The sequence below is a fragment of the Cetorhinus maximus genome, chromosome 31, assembly GCF_964194155.1.
Source record: "Cetorhinus maximus chromosome 31, sCetMax3.hap1.1, whole genome shotgun sequence".
In the NCBI taxonomy this organism is placed as follows: domain Eukaryota; kingdom Metazoa; phylum Chordata; class Chondrichthyes; order Lamniformes; family Cetorhinidae; genus Cetorhinus; species Cetorhinus maximus.
This window is the reverse complement of record NC_135909.1, coordinates 11,038,881-11,051,350: the sequence shown is the minus strand read 5'-3', so window position 1 is coordinate 11,051,350 and position 12,470 is coordinate 11,038,881. Positions and strand designations below refer to the sequence as shown.

Sequence of the window (12,470 nt, the reverse complement as noted above, 5' to 3'; positions counted from 1 at the left end):
GATCGATTATTGAGGCCAAACTTGAACCGAATTGGAACCTGAAGCATTTGCGTTCTATTCGCTCTCTCTCCAAAACCAGGGAAAGGGGTCGAATATGACGCGTCTTAAAACAAAGCGCAGAGGGTGAGCGGCAAGTCATTAATTTATGGGGCATCATTAACGAGACCCAACAATTGAACGAGGGTTAAATTTACATTGCCGTGAATCTGATTGAAACGTGATCAAAATAACAATTTCGCTATTCGAAATGCTTCATAGTAAAATCATAAATTAGAAGTAATGAAGTCATATAGCTTTTTCAAAGAGATTGTGGGTGGCTCTTAAAAGAGCCGTTGTGTTGTGAATGTGTTTTTCAGTCAGTTCTGGGGTTTTACTTGGAGCTGGTGTACTTGGTCACCGCCTTTGTCCCTTCCGACACGGCGTGCTTGGCCAGTTCCCCGGGCAGCAGCAGGCGCACGGCGGTCTGGATCTCCCGGGAGCTGATGGTGCTGCGCTTGTTGTAATGGGCCAGGCGGGAAGCCTCACCCGCGATGCGCTCGAAAATATCGCTCACGAACGAGTTCATAATGCTCATGGCCTTGGAGGAGATGCCGGTGTCGGGGTGAACCTGCTTCATCACTTTGTAGATGTAGATGGCGTAACTCTCCTTCCTCGACTTTCGCCGCTTCTTGCCGCCCTTCGCTACCGGTTTCTTTAAGGCTTTCTTGGCTCCCTTCTTAGGAGCTGGTTTCTTCTCATCAACCATCGTCAGTTTCAAACACAGAATAAAACAAACCCCTTCCGAGCGCCGATTAAATAGACAGTCTGACACACCTATGCTAATGAGGATGGGGGAAACAATGATTCTGATTGGACATTTAAAAAAGTACAACAGCCACTTATTTTGTACTTTTCTGTGATTGCATATTTAAAGACACCAATCAAATTTCGACTTCTCCACCAATCATTAGCGCTTTTTCTACAATCAGGAAATAAATTTTATCAGGATTCTCTCTAGTCCCAGTTTGTGAAGATACACCGGGAATTGTCGCCTGGTTGTCCGTGTGAGGAGCCCTTCTCCACAGAGGGACTGAACGGAAATGCGGGATTCCTCCTGGAACTCTTGTAACGTGTGCGACTTACTGGGATATTGTGTGAGTATGTGTGTGTGAGTGGTAGTGGGTTGAGGCTGAACGTGTGTTCATGAATGTTTTGTGTGTGCGTAAGTTTGTGGCACCGTGTGAATTTCAGATTCTTTCTCCATCTCTACATCTCTGGGACTGTTTGAGGTTCATTCTGTACCTATCAGTCAGTTCTGCTGTGTGAGACATGGGATTCATTCTGCAGTTGACTATCTCTGGCACTGTCGGTGAGTGTGTGATTTATTCTGTTTCTGTGTATCTCTGGTGCTGAGTGCCTTGGACTTCATTCTGTATATGTCAGTGTCTGGAAACGTGTTGGATTTGTGGGTACTTCACAGTGTCCGGTTCTTTGTGAATGTGGAGTTTATTCTGTTGCTCTCAATCTTTGATGTTGCTTGTGACTCTGGGATTAATTGTGTATCTATATTCAATGGTTATCTCAGGCATGGTGTTGGAAATGAGTTAACATCTTAAACTTTTTAGGAAGTAAAACTACCATCCAAATCCTTACCCAGTCTGGTTTATATGTGATCTCAGAACAAACCTCAGTTATCAGCTTATCCCTGAACTGCCATCTACAGTGTCCAAGCAAACCATTCAGTTCTATTCAAGAAGGCCGCTCACCAATACTTTCTCCAGGGCAGTTAGGAATGGGACCACATCCGGTGATTTAATAGAAGAAAGCTCACATCTGCGACAGCCACCAGTCTGAAAAGTTCACCACTCCAGTTTTAAATTCAAATATTCATGATCCATTCCTTCTTTTCAACAATACAACAAAAGATTGTCAGTTTTATCAAGTGACCTTGATGCATATAAATGTTTAAACGTGTCAGACTTATCAACTGAACTTTAAACCTGTAATTATCTGACCTCATGATGTGAATGAGGAGTCTCACTAATGAATAGTGCAAAATGGAAGTCTGGATGCCAATTGAATTCAATGGTTGGAAATCAGGTAGAGTGTATGTGTCGTTTACATCCTGGACAGATCAGGCTTCTCACTGGAAGTGTGAACTTGGAAAATGATGTTTTAAACCAAGCAAACAACAGTAGCTCCCTAGATTTCAAGGAAGGAAACATATTAAACTAGAACCAAACTAGTTAATTACTCATTTCAGAAGAGTAATCAAATAAAAGCAGGTATACTTCAGTAGGAGGATTGGAATAGGGAACAGACACAGCTGAGGGCAACCATATCTGCTATCAAAGAATGTAAAGGGTAATAGAGAAGAGAATGGGAGCTGACTGCAGTGGGGTGGATCCCATGATAAAACTGAGGGTTTATAAAGCTGCTTTGTAACAGTTTTGCAGACTGAAGCTGATGCCGAGTTATCCCTATTGTGGTTGAAACCCCATTAGTAATCAGCATTGGCTGAGACAATTAACCCTGGGAAGCATTCATTTTCAGTGGAAATGATTGATGTCTGTGAAGGCAGCCAATCCTGTACAATGTGGATAGATTATTTGAGTTGGATAGGCAGGAGATATGTGTTTTCAAAAAGGAGTTAGATATAGCTCTTGGGGTGAAAGGGATGAAAGGATATGGGTAGAAAACGGGAGCAGGCTATTGAGCTAGATGATCAGCCATGATCATGATGAATGGTTGAGCAGGCTCGAAGGGCCGAATGGTCTACTCCTGCTTCTATTTTCTATGTTTCTATGAGGGACGTAGAAAAAAGAGAAATGAACAAAAATAGTTAAAATGAGTCAAAGGAGGAAGAAGTTTTACTGCATGAGAAAAGGGGTGCTGATTGGTTGGCAAGTTGATTCCAATTGTTCGAGGTGTTGCCATGAAGAATTCACCAGGAAACTGTTGCCCTGCATGTTGTTGTTTAATTCAAGGTCGGCACAATAGTCATGCTCCTTTTGCCTGTTGGTAACAGGGCCCTGCATGTGAATATATGTAGCCTCTAGCATGTGTAAGTGATCCACATTGTGAAGAATAAGGAACTTCAGTTACTTAGTTGGTGAAGTAGTGGCCATTTTCCTCAGAGGAGAGAAGGTTGAGAGGAGAGGATAGAGACATTCAAAATTATGATGAGTCTGGACACAACAGATTGAGAAAAACTGTTCCAACTACTGGATGGGACAAAGACCAGAGAGCACAGAGTTAAGGTAATTGACAGAAGCAATAGATACTTCTTGGAGAAACTTTTTCATGCAGCGAGTGGTTAAAATCTCACATGTGGGTCCTGACACTGCTAGAGGCAGATGCAATCAAGGTAGTCAGGAGAGAATTAGATTATTATCTGAAAAGGAACAATGTGCCGGGTTGTGGGCAGAAGGTGGGGAATGACACTAGCTGTTTCACTCATTTAAAGGCCTGATGTAGACTCAAAGGGCTGAATCTCATTGTGTGTTGTGACAGTAATGCTGTGTGTGTGCGCATGTGCATGCAAGTTTAGGTGCGCTTGATTATCCTTCTGTCAAACTCTGGTGCTGCATGTGAATGTGGAATTTATGTTTCTGTCAGGAGTGCTACTGGGTCTGAACGTGGGATTATCTAGATTATGTTAAGACAGTTCAGTCGTCCTGTGTGCAAATCTGAAAATCAGACTGTAAGTAGCATTCTTTAATAGTGTCTGTGTGTGTGTGTGTCATTCCATGTGTATTTGTGATAATTTCTGACTTTCATTGGTACCATATGTGTGTGTCAGATTGATTAGTGTCAGTCGGGCTCAGGTATTGTGGGTGAGTGTAGTAACAGTCTGCATCTGTCAGTGTCTGGTAATGGACATCTGCTCAATAATGATTCTGAATCTGTCAGTCTCTGCTACTCTGTGACAGTGTGGGATTCATTACATCGCCTGCAGTCTTTTGGATTGTTTACCAGTCTAGATTCATTCCATGTTGAAATTTCAGTACAGGAATAGGCCATTGATATTCTTGGTTTAATGGAATAATTGCGAGTTTCGCCTTATATGAAATATCGTTCAGTGTAATTTTTTTATGTGAAACTCCATCGTTATGCCAGTGTAACTCAGTTTATTCTAATCAAATTAACGCTGTGTCATTCAATCTGTTTCTGAGAGAGAATTTTAAACTTGGCTGTTGAGCTCAGTTTGAAGTGATAGAATTAATACAACATCTATCAGTCTGACACTGGGTTTTTCGGATTGCTCTGTGATTTGTATCTCAATCTGTATTAATCATTTTGATACAGTATCCCTTAGTTTAAAAATTTGGGTGAGTTTCAAACTAGAAACTGAGTTTGTATCTTTCAGTTTTATCTGGTAATAATATAATTGCAGCTAAGACTGATTCCCTGATCAATGCTGCCACCATCACCTCCACCTTTTCCTTCTCGATCTTTTTCTGAAAACCATATTTCCAAATATTCAGCACCCAGTCCTTCCTCTTTTTAAATCACGTTTCTTTCATTGCCACTACATCATATTCCCACATTGCTGTTTGTCCTTCAAGCTCATCAACCTCATTTATCACACTGTGTGTTTACATACATGCATTGTAAATTGGTCTTTGCATTCCTCATAGTGCTTCTTAATCTGCCTCTATCTAATATGGCATTGCTTCCTTCTCCAGTATTATTCATCACTCTCCCTCCTCTCTGTCCTTATTACTTTCTGGTTCTGCTGTAAATTGATGAACAACCCCCTGCCAATTTAAATTAAATCTTCACCAGCCACATTAGTGAATCATAAACTAAAATTGGACTTCGTGCCTGTGCTCGCAAAGTACAATGGATCAGAACTCCACCAAGTTAACCTCTTGGCCACCTCTGCTCCCTGTGAGTGACACTGTACTTACTGTGTGTGAGGAGCTGGCTGCACTTCCCCTTGTGTTATAGAATCACGACATTTATTCTGCTGCTTTCAAGTATTTGCCTATCGGAAGAAAAAGTGTTTATTATAATTTATGAAGAGATGAGGTCGAAGATACAAAGAAACCAAAACAATTATTAAATTAATAATCATTCCGAACAACCGCAAAGTCAGAGGTTCAAGAAGGCAGCTCACCACCACCTTCCCAAGGGCAACTCGGGATGGGCAATAAATGCTGGCCCAGCCAGTGAAGCCCACATCCCGTGAATGAATAACAAAAAGGTAAGACAAACAGAGTCAGTGTCTGAATCCACTGCAGTCCTGCAGCACTCAGCTGCTAAACACCAGGGACTTTGTTCCTGTTACAACAATTTCCTGCCATCCAGAAACAATCCACTGCTCCAGGAGTGGGACTGAGTGACGGAGCAGGGACTATTGTGTAGGTCAGATTTCTAATTGCCGCTCCCATGGACTAACCGTTCAAGTGAAAGCAAACAGCCGCTGTTTAAAATGTGTCTCTGCATTAGCGGCTGTTTTAAACCATTTTCTTCCACTCACAGGCATTGCTGGGGAGGGCAGCGCGCATGCGCAGAATGCTGCACAAGTTCCGGAAACACAAATATTGAACATATCCGGCACAGAACGAGGACGTTCGGCCCATCTTGTCTGCACCAGCCCCAAAATAGTTTGATCCAGCCTCACGCCACTTTCCAGCTCTTGCTCCGTGAGTCCTGTCGGTCCCAGCAGCTCAGTGCAGATCCAAGTGTTTGTTAAAGGCAGTGATGCGCTGCTCTCCCCCAGCTCTGCCTGGGACTGGAAGAAGATGGTTTCAAACAGCCGCCAATGGAGAGATCCCGCTCCCGGGGGAAGGGAACAAACAGCAGCCTCCTGGGAGGAGGGAGACAGAATGGCAAGAAGCTGTTATTGAAAATCATTGCTGCTTTCTCTCCACAAAGCAACAATAAACATTTCTGATAAAAGAAAAATACTGCGGATGCTGGAAATCTAGAACAAAAACAAAAATACCTGGAAAATCTCAGTAGGTCTGACAGCATCTGCGGAGAGGGATACAGTTGACGTTTCGAGTCCATATGACCCTTCATCAGAACTAAAAAATACAGAAATGAGATGAAATATAAGCTGGTTGAGGGGGTGGGACAGGGTAGAGCTCGATATGGGGCCAGTGATACGTGGAGGCCAAGAAGAGATTGCCAAAGATGTCATAGACAAAAGGACAAAGGGGTGTTGGCGGTAGTGATATTATCTAAATGATGTGTTAACGGGGGTGTTAGGAGGAAATAAAGGGATACAGTAATTATTAGGGAGAATCTAGGGGTACAGTAAGAACTTATTGAAAGGGAATGAATTACTTAAAATCTCCAAGCACCTTGGCAGTAGAAGGTTACCAGATGAACCTTGCACAGCCTTAAGGGCCTGCAAACCCCAAAACAAAAGGAGAAACTTAAATACATATTAAAGGACAAAAAGAACAGGCAAACAATACCTGCTTGTAAGATATTGCATGAATCTCAATATTGTACCCAGACTGCAGATTGCACTAAGCATTGCAGATCACTCCCCAAACCTTAGAGTATCAACAAACTAGATGAAGCAGATCTTACACACCGGCCAATGTACCAGATTGTATGATATACAGACATTCAGGATTGTGTTCACAGAAATAGAATTTTAACCCAAAACTTTGACATAATAGCTGATAAATACCCGCAGCTCCTTTAACTCCAGTTGAAACACATTTTATGTTAAACATAGGTCAGACTTAGACTCATAATACATAGAACAGAATCTCGCAATTGATACAGCAGAGGGAGGCTATTCGGCCCATAGTATCTGTGCCAGCTCTCTGCAAGAGCAGCTGAGCTGCTCCCAATGGCATATTCTTCCCCACAGGCCTGTTTAATTTCACTTCTGTACTTTTTCTATTTCTCTCTTGCCCAGTGAGCTCAAATTATCTACTCACATGGACACAATTGCTTCTCTTTATAGATATCGACCATATCCACTCAACATCCATCCTTTCCCAAGGTAAATAGACACAGCTATTCTAAGGCAACACTTATTACTGATGAGGTTTCAACTGCAATATGAATAACTCCATATTGGGATTCACTTATCTGCCATCCTCTTCTCCATTACCCTTTACACTCTCTGATAGCAGGTTTAGTTGCCCTGAGCTGTGTCTGGTACCCATCTCAATTCTCTGACTGAAGTATAACTGCTTTCATTGGATTTACCTTAGCAAATGAGGAGGAATCTACCGTGGTTTGTTTGGTTTTAAACACCACTTTGCAAATTCATACTCCCAGTGAGAAGCCTGATCTACTGAGGATGTAAATCAGAAATTCAGACTTGTATTCTACCTGATTTCCAGGCATTGAAATTAATTTCCATCCAGATTCCTGTTTTGCACGACCCAGTGGGGAATCTCCTCACTCACAACACAAGGTCAGATAATTACAGGTCTAAAGAGCAGTTGATAATTCTGACACTTTTTAACATTTATGCATATAAAGGCCACTTGATAAGACTGCTCGATTAAAAATAAAGATAGTCAGTCTGATATGAAAATGTGAACTTAACTCTGAAGTGCAGATATTTTCAGGTAGGCCCAATTCTGACAATCCTCTAGAGTGTTAGTGATAACTGGTTACTGTAAGAGATGTGAGCTTTTTTATTCATTCATGCAATATGGGACCATTCCTAATGGCCCTGGGGTAGGTAGTGGTGCGCTGCCTTTTTGAATACAACTGCGTGGTTTAATCAGCAATTGTAGATGGCAGTTCAGAGTCAACTTCATTGCTGTGCTTGGTCCTAGGATCCAATATAAGCCAGGCCAGGTAAGGATGGGGATGTTAAATCTACTTTCCTAAATACTTGAAGGTGTTAAACTTAGCATTTTGAACACTATTCCTGAGATAAATATTAGATACAGATACACAATCAATCCCAGAGTCACATGCAGCATCAAAGACTGAGAACTAAACAATAACTGTCTCTCTCACATACAGTCAAGTCACTCACCATCCTGAATTGGAATTATATCGCTCTTCCTTCACTGTTGCTGGGTCAGAATCCTGGAACTCCCTTCCTAACAGCACTGTGGGTGCACCCACAACACATGGACTGCAACGGTTCAAGAAGGCAGCTCACCACCACCTTCTCAAGGGCAACAAGGGATGGGCAATGAATGCTGGTCCAGCCACCGAAGCCCAGATCCCATGAATAAAAAAAATACAGCACCAGAGACTACTCAGCAAATCTTACACAACACCAGACACTGAGACATACAGTATGAAGACCAATACATGCACAGTAAAAAAGAGACTAACACAGAATGAATCCCAGCATGCACACCGTGCCAGAGACTATCAGATACAGAATGAATTCCACAGTCACAATGTACTGGAGATTGAAAGACATATATAAAAAAAAATCCCACATTCACCACAGTGCCAGAGAGTGACAGATACAGAATGAAACCCACATCACACAAAGCACATTGACTGATAGATACAGGGTGATTCTCAAATTGTCCCAGAGATGTAGAGATACAGAATGAATCTGACAGTCACAGAGTGCCACAGCCTAAGAAACACAGAGGAATCTCAGAGCCAAGGACTAATAGAGACAAAATGAATCCTTGATTTCTGAAGACATCAGGCACTGAGTTACAAAAAGGCATTAACGCTCACACAGGTTACCAGAGTCCAACAGAAACAAAATGAATTGAAAGCTCCCGTACAGTGCCACTGATTGAGAGAGAATTGATCTCACTCATATCCAATACTATCCATTGAGGCAAATTCTACATTTAACAGTCTTTGGTGCTGTAAGTGACAATGGGATTACTTCTGTCAAAAATTGCAACAGATGGGCCTGTTGAGAATGAATCACACAGTCTGAATCAGTACCAGAGACTGACCGATACAGACTGAATTTCACACTCCCATTCAGCAACGGATGTTGACAGGTACAGAGTTTATCTCACATTCACACACAGTATTAGACATTGACAGTGAATGAGAAGTTCAGACTCAGAGATAGTACCACAGACTGAAAGACATCGAATCAATACAACTCTGACTTACAATGCCAGAGACTGACAAATAAAAAAAATCATTAACATACAGTTACAGAGACTGACAGGTACAGAATAAATCCAATAATTTTCGTGGCGGAGAGAAACACATACTGATTTAATTTCGCACTGGCCTGTAGTCCCAAGAAGCGAATTATTTCACTTACATGCACCAATAACGGACAGATGCACAATGAGCCTCAGGATATCAAATGAATCCAACATTGAGACATGGTCCCATCAAGTCACAGATACAGAATAAATCCAGGCCTCGCACACTGTACCACGGCCTTCCAAACAGTGAAGGAACCCCACACTCACACACAGCATCAGACAGTGAGTAAATCGCGCACATTACCAGAGCCTCACAATTCCGTAAGGAACCCCACATTCCTATACAGTCCCTCGCACCGACAGCCAGGCGACATTTCCCGGTGTATCTTTACACACTGAGAAACTCCGGCTGAGACGGTCTTTGTAAAATGTATTTCCTGATTGTAGTAAGGAGGCTTATGATTGGTGGAGAAAGCTAAATATAATTGGTCCATTGATCTATCCATTCGGAAAATCACATAAATAGAAGACGTATTTTGTTTTAAATATGTCCAATCAGAATCATTGTCTCCCCCATTCCTCATTAGCATATATCTGTCATACTGTCTATATAATGAGCGGACGGAAGGGGTTTGGTTTATTTCTGTGTCTGAAATTGGGATTGAAGATGGTTGATGAGAAGAAGAAACCAGTTGCTAAGAAGGGCGCCAAGAAAGCGGTGAGTAAACCGGCAGGAAAGGGCGGCAAGAAGCGGCGAAAGTCGAGGAAGGAGAGTTACTCCATCTACATCTACAAAGTGATGAAGCAGGTTCACCCCGACACCGGCATCTCCTCCAAGGCCATGAGCATCATGAACTCGTTCGTCAACGATATTTTCGAGCGCATCGCGGGTGAGGCTTCCCGCCTGGCCCATTACAACAAGCGCAGCACCATCAGCTCCCGGGAGATCCAGACCGCCGTGCGCCTGCTGCTGCCCGGGGAACTGGCCAAGCACGCCGTGTCGGAAGGGACAAAGGCGGTGACCAAGTACACCAGCTCCAAGTAAAACCCCACAATGGACTGAACAACACCCAAAAACACAACGGCTCTTTTAAGAGCCACCCACAATCTCTCTGAAAAAGCTATACGATTACTTCACTTCTAAAGTTATGATTTCTCCTGTGAAGAATTTTGAATTATTTATTTGTTATTTTCTTTTTGTTTTAATCACAGCAATTCTCGGTAATGTAGATTTAACCCTCGTTAAATTATTGTCTGGTTAATAATGCCTCATCAATTAATGACTTGCCAATTACCCTCGGCGCTTTCTTTAAAGATGCGTTAATATTTCCCTTTCCCTGGTTTTGGAGAGAGACAGAATAGAGCGTAAATGCGTCCGTCACCAGATCTGGTCGAGTTTGGTCTCAATAATCGATCAGTTCATTTTCTATCAGCCCCGGTTGTGCAGCAACCTTCAGTCTCAACGCTGGCAAAAATGTTCAGTTTTGTCTGTCATAAACATCTACAATATACCGTCCGTTTGCAGAACGATGTAAATGGGACTTTCTGCGGCTGCTGACAGGGTTTCATAAAGGATCGAGATTGACCCCCGGATCACGGATTCTAAAATCGATTTGGAACATGGGATAAAATGTGAAATAGTCCCATCAGGGACGCGTATTTTTAAAACTTCCAATTCGTACTATGTTCTAAGAAGTCCGTTCTTTTTCATTTCTTTTTAAAAATTTAGCGGGCTTTTAAAATTTGAAAAAAGAACGGTTGAAATATCAAGATTTAGCGCCGTTATTTTCCGCCCTCACTCCGTGGAGTCTCCGGATTGGTGAGTTCAGTAGATATCTGATTGGTGATATGAACAATATTAAGTGACGCAGAACAAAGTGACCAATCAGCAATGCCCGCAGCACCATTCCTCCCGAAGCTATAAGAGAAGCGAATGTGAGAGAATTTTCTCATTCTCTGTGAAAGTGTTTGTGAGGTTGTGGAAATGTCTGGAAGAGGAAAGACCGGCGGGAAAGCTCGCTCCAAACCCAAGTCTCGCTCCTCCCGGGCTGGATTGCAGTTCCCGGTGGGCCGTGTTCACAGGCACCTGAGAAAGGGCAACTATGCTGAGCGTGTGGGTGCCGGAGCCCCGGTCTATCTGGCTGCTGTGCTCGAGTATCTGACGGCTGAAATTCTCGAGCTGGCTGGTAACGCGGCCCGGGACAACAAGAAGACCCGCATCATCCCCAGACACCTGCAGCTGGCCGTCCGCAACGACGAGGAGCTCAACAAGCTGCTGGGAGGGGTGACCATCGCTCAGGGCGGGGTGCTGCCTAATATCCAGGCCGTGCTGCTGCCCAAGAAAAGCAGCGCCGCTGCGGGCTCGAAGACCAAGTGAAGCGGCCATTCTTTAATCTAATAACCCAAAGGCTCTTTTCAGAGCCACTCACAGGATCATTGAAAGGGCTGCTCACTGTCAGGAGATGGAGTTATTGTAACGGTGGATTTATCTGTTTCTGATTTGTTTACTTGTGTTTTCAGTTCCCTCTCTGCATTGCGCTGTTTCTCTGCTTCCACATCTCCCGCTTTAGTGAACTGGAGAATTGAAAGACAGAGTCAGAGTCGACATTTTCATAAGTATTTCATAGTCATCAATATCGAGTTTGTCCCGATACATTCATGAAAACTATGAAAAATGTCACGACTGGTGCAATAAATGCTTTGTTTTTACTCTCGGGTGATCTGAGCGCCGCTCCAGGAACAGAGTAAACTCGGAAACGGAGCGGACATTTTCGGGCTGATCTGTTTATTCCGCAGTTTTCCCAGAGGCCGGAATCAGTGAGAGTTGAGCACTCTCAGGACCTGAGTCCATTTCTGCGGTTTCAGATCTGCACCCGCCCCCCTCCCCCCGGGTCTCCCTATTCTCCGGACACAAAGCTGCCTGTCCCAGGCGGTTTGGTGTCGGGGATTCTCTCCGCACTCCCTGTTGTAACATTCCCGGCCGCTTTTAATAGAGAGGATCAGAAATCAGCCGCATTTCTCAGTCCCCGTGAAGTCTGTGTGAAGGAGTTGGTTGGTAATCCATACGTTTTTGCTTTTCCACTGATTTGAGCTGATTTAAATTGCTGAACGGGGTCTTATTACCGCCGGTTACAGATAAGAGATTGACACATTCAAACCGGCGTTCAGTTATTTTGTATTTTTCCAGTACTGAAATTGGCGGGCATTTCGAATTTGAAAATGAAAGCCAATCCAAACTTCCAATTTTTTCTCCCTGGCTCTCCAATTGGTTAGGAATTTGATTGAGTACAGAGTATCCAATTAGAGCTACAGCCTCTCAAACCGTTCATAATGATTATTAATAGACAGATTAAACTAAAGGAATCGGTGCCTTCAACCTCGGTTACACTTGAGTTCAAAAATATACTCTAT

The 12,470-nt window shown here is 43.1% G+C and overlaps 1 protein-coding gene and 1 pseudogene across 1 annotated transcript; one reads left to right on the top strand and one right to left on the bottom strand.

The window, feature by feature from the left end:
• Positions 1 to 297: 297 nt before the first annotated feature.
• On the bottom strand, positions 298 to 5,430 carry LOC144670369 (histone H2B-like; annotated as a pseudogene).
• Positions 5,431 to 9,726: 4,296 nt separating this feature from the next.
• Positions 9,727 to 10,128, top strand: LOC144670262 (histone H2B-like). Its single transcript, XM_078532749.1, has one exon. It carries the CDS (start codon positions 9,727 to 9,729, stop codon positions 10,102 to 10,104), a length of 378 nt encoding a protein of 125 aa, XP_078388875.1. The 3' UTR covers positions 10,105 to 10,128.
• The last annotated feature ends 2,342 nt before the right edge of the window (positions 10,129 to 12,470 follow it).

Coding starts and splice junctions, on each gene's coding strand:
- LOC144670262 (XM_078532749.1), top strand. CDS start 9,727: ATGGTTGATGAGAAGAAGAAACCAGTTGCTAAGAAGGGCGCCAAGAAA.